At 36.8% G+C, this 8942-nt stretch overlaps 1 protein-coding gene across 1 annotated transcript; it reads right to left on the bottom strand.

The window, feature by feature from the left end:
• Nucleotides 1–1916: 1916 nt before the first annotated feature.
• On the bottom strand, nt 1917–8403 carry LOC110884351 (ABC transporter B family member 21). Its single transcript, XM_022132058.1, has 10 exons — nt 8232–8403; nt 7325–7652; nt 7181–7235; nt 6388–6563; nt 6086–6307; nt 5527–5765; nt 4694–5219; nt 4340–4613; nt 2560–4253; nt 1917–2443 (listed from the first exon to the last, which is right to left on the bottom strand). Exons 2-10 carry the CDS (start codon nt 7610–7612, stop codon nt 2090–2092), a joined length of 3828 nt encoding a protein of 1275 aa, XP_021987750.1. The 5' UTR covers nt 7613–7652; nt 8232–8403; the 3' UTR covers nt 1917–2089.
• Nucleotides 8404–8942: the final 539 nt, after the last annotated feature.

Genomic DNA, 8942 nt, shown 5'->3' with positions numbered 1-8942 from the left:
ACATAGCTGCAGCAAACAAAGTCATTGAACAAGCCTTTAAAAGAATGTCTGAAAGTCTGCAAGTGTTCACAAGGACATCATTCCCAACTCATCAAAGAATAAATCTCTCCCAAGAAACCCATTTGGTTTAAAAATACTAAAGTGGATGTCTGATCAAAAGACCCACGTATTGACTCTGGTCAGAATCAATGGTGAAGTGAAGTACATATCAAGGAAAGAAGCACTAGGCCTTAGTGTAGAAGATTTGCAGGATCTCCTTGAACTTACACTGTGTAGGGATGAAGATGATCAGAGTTCCAAGGAATTTGAAGCTGAATTTAAGAAACAATCTAAGGAACTCTTGATGAGAAATAAAGGTCCTGAATAATGAAGGGTTTTGGCATTATCTGTTCCAGGGGGAGATTGTTGGGATTGAACCCTACCAGAGGAACAGATAATGTAAAGCCAAAATCGGATCACATCAGTGGACTAACAATAAGCAGCAGTTTACACCTTGCTTTCCCCTTGAATGTGGCTCAAACATCTGATATGCTCCAAAGTACTGCTTCTATAAACATCTGCTGACCTACAACTGCTGATTCTACACAAGGACTGATGAAGACTAAAAAGCTCTGCTGCTCAATCTACTGTCTTGGTTCAAGCACTGCTTATCATGACAAGTACTGCTGGGTTCACAGCAGTGGAAGGATGCAGCAGCAGTTTATGTTTATCTCATGTAATACAATATAATATCAGTAGTTAGCAAAGCAGTAGTTGTATAGATCAGTATATAGAGTTTGTTAGGTTGTTAGATGTCACTTTCATGGTGACGTCAGCTGAGATGCGTCAGTGGATTGGATTGCCTATAAATGAAACAGTACTCTGTACTGTTACATTTGATTGACTGAGTAGGATTCTTCTTCTTCAGTCCAATCCTTTCATCTTGTGCAACCAACCTTGGGGTATCAGGCTGAGGGGGAGCATAGTATTGTAAGCATGCTTGTAATCTTTTGATTTTCATTGTAATCATTCGACTCAAAGTAAAACAAGTGTTTAAACATACTATTCTCTTCTATGTTTGTGTTTACAGAGTTTGTATCCATTTCCGCTGCACTTTTCACTGTTTAATATTCTCTGAATGATCAAAATATACAAACAAACACAATCATGAGAGCCTCCAATCCTAACAAGTTTATAATTAACAAATTCAAAAAATTAATGCAAATCTAGAAAAATTATATACCTAAATAAGTTTATAATCTAAATAAGTTTATAATTAACAAATTCAAAAAATTAATGCAACTCTAGAAAAATTGTATACCTAAATAAGTTTATAATTAACAAATTCAAAAAACTTGATTTTGGACTGATCTAGCAACTTGAATCAAACCTCATGGACGAATTTAGCAGTTTTACCCATTCATTAACGGAGGTTCTAACGGTGTTAATTTATTGGACTGAAATAGCAACAGAAACTAGGCTCAGAGACTGTTTTAGCAAAAAAAATTGATTTTGGACTGATCTAGCAATTTGAGTCAAACCACAGGGACGATTTTAGCAGTTTACTCTTAATGAAATCATATGATTGGTTGATCAGAGTTTCTTGATTTTTATCAAAAAAGAAATAAGATTCTATGTATATATAATCCAAAAAAAACGTGTATCCACACAGGAAGTTTCTAGTTGTGGCATCTATTCCAACACTATAGTTCGGATTATTATAAAATACACAGATTCGATTTGATTTCAGCTGTGATTGTTTATGTGAAAGCATGTATTATGCATGATTTCCCAGCTAAACAGATAATGGGTTGTAATCTTAATCAAATAATATTTATTTGATCGTTTCGAAAATTATATGGACTCACATATATGAACTAATTTGCCATTGACATTCTTCAGTATCTCTTGTTATACAAAATAAACACACTTTCATATATATATGAACTCATTTTCCATTGACATTCTTCACAAGTCTACACATTTTCTAGCAATTAAGAATCTTTATTTATTCCCATTCATATTTTCATATTACAATAACAAAAAAAAAATTGTGGAATTGTGTAATCTACTATTTTATAAGATACAACAATATAAGGAAAAATGTTACCTAACTGGAAGAGCTCATGTGAAGTGCAACTAACGATGCATAGAATCCGTCTTGAATATTGATTAATTTTTCATGTTTTCCTTTCTCAACGATTACTCCATTCTTGACGACTGCAATGACATCAGCGCCCTTAATGGTTGACAACCGATGAGCCACAACCACTGTGGTCCTGTTAACCATGATCCTATCCAACGCGTCTTGAACCACTCGTTCTGATTCAGCATCCAGTGCACTTGTAGCCTCATCTAGTAGTAGTATCTTGGGACTCTTGACTATGGCTCTAGCGATAGCTACTCGCTGTTTCTGTCCACCTGACATTTGCACCCCTCTTTCCCCTACCATTGTATTGTAACCCTGCAATTCACACATTATTTATTACTATAGTTTTTGTAATTATATCAAAAGCATTAGTTATAATCTGGGCAGCCCGTTTCAACCGTAAAAAAAATTGACCAGTTGAGAAGACAAACCTGGTGTAAGCCACTAATGAATTTGTGGGCATTGGCCAACTCGGAAGCAGCTATTATTTCAGACTCTGTGGCCTCACCATCCTTTCCATAAGCAATATTGGCCCGAATGGTGTCATTAAACAAGACGGGTTCTTGGCTAACCAGACCCATCTGCAACCTCAACCACTTGAGTTGGAATTTGTGCAACTCAGTTCCATCCAATGTGATAGAGCCCGAATCCGGATTGTAAAATCTTTGTAAAAGCTGGATAACCGTTGATTTTCCGCTTCCACTCTCACCAACCAACGCCACCGTCTTGCCACTATGGATTGTTAAGCATAAATCACGGAATATCTCAACATCGGGCCTGGTGGGATACTTAAAACTAATGTGACGAAGTTCGATTTCCCCTTTGACCGTTTCCAAAGTCAAACCTGATTCATCACTCGGGTCAATCTCTGACTTCCGATCAAGAATCGAAAAAATTGAGACCGCGGAGCTTTTGGCTTTACTTGTATCGGGTGCAAACGAGCTTGATTGAGACACTGCTAATGCCGCCATTGTTAAAGCAAAGAAAACTCTAAAAACATCTGTGAAATTCGTTATGTCCGCCTCAACAAACCGGGATCCCGCGTAGAAACATGCCGCATACATACAGAAAAGTAAAAAGAACGAAACCCCAAACCCGATCCCGCTAATCAACCCTTGTTTGATCCCTGTTTTCTTCGGGCCCTCGCATTTATATCTATAAAGTTGCATAACTTTCTCTTCTGCGCAAAAAGACGCTACTGTCCTTATACTCCCTACAGCATCATTCGCCACCTGACTCGCTTCCTCGTACATCAACTTAGCATCCGCACTGAACCCTTTCATGAACTGCATCTGAACATATCCATTAGCACTCATTAACGGGATCAAAGCAAGAACTATTAGCGCCAACTGCCAGCAAGCTGTAAAAGCAATAACTAAACCGGTTATAACTGACGCTGAGTCTTGAACAATTTGAGCAAGTGCATCACCAACCAACCCGCGAACACTGGCTGCATCAGTCGACAAACGTGCACCAATTGCACCGCTTGAGTTTTCCGGCTTATCGAACCAACCAACCTCCATGCTAATCACTTTCTCATAGCATAACGATCTGATTCTTTTTATAAGTTTCGACCCCGCAACAGCGAACATATACGATCTCCCGGGGTACGCTAGAAAAGATACAACTCCCAATATTATAAACATAAGAGCCCAGAATCTTGAGTCTGATTTCATTTCACTTTCCGGTTCGTAAAACGTTTTGATCATGCTTGAAAGCAGGATGCTAAAAATCGGGAATATTGTTCCGTTAACAATAGCAGCTACTGAACCAATTATGATTACTGGTAGTTCCGGTTTGTTGAGATACGCAAGACGTCGGAGTGGGACTTTGGGTTGTTTTTTTGATGTGTCCACTGCTTCAGTGTCCATGGATTCTGGCGGCCCGACACCGATTTGTGGCGGCAAACCGTATGACATGGACAATGAGTGGCGACGGCTGCTTGTTGACCCTCGGCTCAATGACCGTTGGTAGGATATTTTTTTACTTGAGAGGCTTCTGATTTCCTTACCCTTTTCGTTATCTTGGTCCTCTGAGTAATGTTTTGAATCTTTGTTAACTTCTTGTAATTTTATAAGCTGAGAGTATGCTCCTTCAGGATCCTGGAGTAGCTCTGTATGTGATCCTGATCAAATATTCAATTTACTAATTGTTAAACTTTTGATTTTGAGATGGAAGCATACCATAAAAAAGATAACTAATAAAAACTACCTTTCTCAACCATCTTTCCCCAATGAATAACTGCAATCATATCGGCATTTCTGACTGTGCTTAAACGATGTGCAACGATGACGGTTGTTCTATTGACCATTATCCGGTCCAAAGCCTCCTGCACAACTCTCTCAGATTCTGCATCGAGTGCGCTTGTTGCTTCATCCAAAAGAAGGATTCTGGGATCTTTAAGAATAGCTCTGGCTATAGCAATTCTTTGCTTTTGTCCACCAGAGAGTTGTGTTCCGTGCTCACCAACCATGGTGTCCAGTCCCTAAAAGTTTATAAATCACAAATTATTGTTATATAAAAACACAATAAGCAGATAAGCAAGTTTAACACGCAATTACAAACCTGAGGTAGTTTATCGATAAATTTAGCAGCATTTGCAAGCTCAACTGCAACTCTAATCTCTTCCATAGATGCACCATCTTTACCGTACATGATATTTTCCTTAATGGTGGATGTAAACAAAACTGGTTCTTGGCTAACAAGACCGATTTTCTGTCTAATCCATTTTAGTTGAAATTCTTTGAGATTAATATTATCAATAAGAACTTCCCCAGCTCGAGGGTCATAAAATCTCTCTATTAGGCTGATCACCGTTGACTTTCCGCTTCCACTTTGACCAACCAAAGCTGCAGTTGTCCCACTTGGGATATAAAGAGAAAATCCACTGAATATTTCCTCATCAGGTCTTGCTGGATAAGTGAAATACACATCTCTTAATTCTATGTCACCACGAATATCGTTTAATACTTTCCCCTTTGTGTCGTATGCGTCTATTTCGGGCTTTCTGTTTATTGTTTCGAACATCTTGAATGCTGCTGCCCGACCCGCAGCAAATGCACTCAAACATGGAGATGCCTGCCCAAGAGACCTGAAAGTACCAAATTGTATGATTAAAGCTCGAAAAAAGATGACAAAAAGGTAATATGTTGAAATGTGCACAATTTTTGTATGGGTCAAAATGGGTTAGCTAGAAACACTTTTTGTCCAAAGTATCAAAGTTTATTATAAATAGTTAGTGTGTGTGTACAGTTAGATAAATTTTCATGCAGAAAGTTTTGAAAGTTGGTTTACATTATAACTTCAGTTTAACCCGTTAAAGAAAAAACAAGATCCAAAGTCAAAATTGATACTTTCAGTTAATTGGATAAAGAAGAAAAGATGATATATATGCTCACATGGATCCAGTAAGCACAGCAAAAATGACGGTAAGCACAGTGCCTCCAGTGTATCCTCTTTCTATTATCATCTTTGCACCATACCAAACAGCTAAAGCATAACTACAGAATACAATAAACATCATTGATCCAAGACCAAGGCCAGTGGCCAGGCCTTCATGAACACTGGAATTATAAGCATCAATAAGTGATTTATTGTAATCTGCAACCGCTTTTTTCTCCCCTGTGAATGAAGCAACCTAAAAGAAAAAAGAAATAAGTAAGTAAGTAAACAGTCTTGATTCTAAATGATGTAGAACTTTAGATATTTTAATTTCGGTTCAGCATTTCATGAGTAGTTAGTTATAAGAACATGTTTCACCAGATTAGCGAACATTATGTGTTGAAATTATCAGCATAATAATGTTGTTTTCAAACACCTTTATTCAGAGAAACAGGCTGGATTTATGTTAATTACTATGGAATGTATACATATGGTGTTTCTCGTGTTTTGAAAAGATATATACACCATTATAAGATTAAAAGGATATATATGAAATTAACTCTTTTTTTTAGTTACCGTTCTGATTGATCCGATGGTCTGTTCAACTACAGTAGCTGCTTTAGCATAAGCGGTTTGGCCCCGTGATGCCATCTTGGCTATTGTTACCGACATAATTGAGCCGGAAATTACCAACGGAGGAATCGAGGTCAACATGACAAGTGTAAGAAGCCATCCCTTGACGAATGCTATCACAAAACCACCTATGAATGTTGAAAACAGCTGTGTGAATTTTCCAACCTGGAAATTAGAAAATATTTTATTAGTTTTCCGACAATGTATATATATTAAGATTAAAAATGAAAAGTTTATACACAAACCTTTTCCCCCATGGCATCTTGTATGAGGACAGTATCACCAGACATCCTACCAACAACCTCCCCTGTGTTTGTTTCTTTGTCAAAGAAGGAAACATCTTGTCTTAATATCGTTTTTAAATACAAATTCCTTATTCTTGCAGCTTGTCGTTCTCCCGTTATCATCCAACATGCGACCTCTACAAAACACAGCATTTTTAGAACAATTAGAGGGTATTTGGAAGTACTTATGCTCTTTGTCAGTTGTTACAATCAGATAATCAACTCTTTTGTTTAACAAATCCTGATTATCTGAAAAAATGTACACTTAAAAAGATTCCTAACTAGTCACATTACAGCTACCCATTATCCAGATTTGACACAGACAACAATCATTTTTCATTCCACAACACGCAAACACTAAAAAACAGATTATCGGCGAATTAATAAGTAATCAACAGATAATCATTTTGTAATTTGAAAAGGACTTATGACATGAAAATGTAACCAACTTGAGTCACTTTACATCTATTCCTATATCTATTGTATGTATTACATTCAAAACTTATCTTTTAATGTACCAAACTTTCAACTTTTCTACTGCAAGCCTCTTAATGAACTAACAGTAAATTTTATTTTATTTTCATAATTTTTTTTACCATGTTATCACGTTATATTACACGCGCCGCTTAGATGGTTTAGAACTTAGGAGACAGCATACATACAATAGCAATAATTAAAAAGTTTAACACATTCAAAGACAAACAGTAAAGTCAAAACAACACCTAACAATTAGGTGTGGATAATTTGTACTTACGCAGAAATGATGCAACACCACATCCAACACCCAAATAAACAAACTTCAGCGCCACCTGCAGCACATTTCCATCAAGTTAATTAATAACAACAAATTACAGTGCTAAAACAACACAATAATTCGTTTAGCTCCCTCATTACATACCTTTGAAACAGCACTGACCACATCATCATTATTCTGATTCTCACCAAAGGAATTTAACAAATCACCGAAAAGTATAGTCATTAAAGGCATACATATTCCGTTACCAACAGCACCAATGGTACCAACAATCATCAACACGTAATCGGTTAAATCAGCAAAAGCAAACAGCTTATAAAACGGCACCGTATCGGTACTCTCCTTCTCCTTTTCCTCCTCCTTCTCCTTCTCTTTATCTAACCGAGCGTCATTGGAGGTAGATGCCTCCGGTTTATCCTCACCATTCATCATACAAATACGGTGTCGTTTTACAACACTCGTAAGTCAGCCACTGGTAACGAAAATCAAGATGTCAAATCAATTAATACTGTTTGTCTTTTAGCTTTCACTGATAATTGATTGATTAAAAAGGAAAACAACAAAAAAAGTGTGATCATGTATTATTCTTCTGCTTATTGTCTTTTAGCTTTCACTGATAATTGATTAGTTAAAAGGAAAACAACAAAAAAAGTGTGATCATGTATTATTCTTCTGCTTATTATTATTATTATATATATATTAGTCATGAAAATGTGATGAATGAAGAGTTGTAACTATATTAGCTAGCTCTAGGGTTTATACGTAGCGTAAACGTTAATCAAACGATTTCATACCGATTCAGATCCAGATCTAGATCCGAAACCGACTCCGAACGAGACTAAAACACCAGTTATTACGAATCAAACATATACTCTATGCATACATGAAAACAATTGAAAATATTTACGGAGCGTTTTCTTCCGTTCTAACTAACGATGAAAAGTCAGAACGAGCATGCGTGTATAATAGTTACGATAGTAATAATATGTAATATGCTAGCGTGTTCATTTGAATGAAATGAAGATATTTATGGAAGAGATGAAGAACTCACAAGTTAGTTTGATAATGGCGGATGAACACAGAGAGCAGAGAAGATGCTCCGTAAAGTGCGGTTGACGAAAAGTGAGGAATATGAATATTATATATGTGTTTAGAGTTGTAATTCAGCTGTTGAAAATAATGAATGGGTGGTGGTTGGCTTTTTGAAAATATGGAATGTGAACAAAGCTATATATACAAAAGACGTTGGAGAGAGAGAGAGGAGTGTGTGTGTGTTTCCTTGTTGAGCAAGTTTATAGGTGGTGGTTGAAATATGGTCAAGCTCACAAAATTATAATATTCTATATTCAACCTTGGGTTTGAGAAGAGTATCAAACTATCAATAGTTATTTGCTGCTAACAAAATTATAGTATTCAACCTTGGGTTTGAGAATAGTATCAAACTAAATCTTTAGTCATGACTCATGAGTGAATTAAGGGTGCATTTAATAAACTTGTATGTTTCTTAGGCTATGTGTAGTCATAAAGCCCTTTTGGGGGCGTTATGCGACATGTGGCGCGCCACGTGTGCGGGTGGGCGTTATGGGGCGTTATGCATTTAAGCCCGTAGTCATAAAGCCCCTACCCATCAATACCTAATTATTAATTTTCGTTTTTATTAAATAATTATAAAAACATTAACCTTTTTTTGATTGGTCCAAGCTTAATAACCTTCCTCCCTCACGCCGCGATAATATTCGCGCCTCCCCCAAATTTCTGAAAC

This window comes from Helianthus annuus, chromosome 10, assembly GCF_002127325.2.
Source record: "Helianthus annuus cultivar XRQ/B chromosome 10, HanXRQr2.0-SUNRISE, whole genome shotgun sequence".
Lineage (NCBI taxonomy): Eukaryota > Viridiplantae > Streptophyta > Magnoliopsida > Asterales > Asteraceae > Helianthus > Helianthus annuus.
This window is presented reverse-complemented; position numbering and strand designations above follow the sequence as displayed.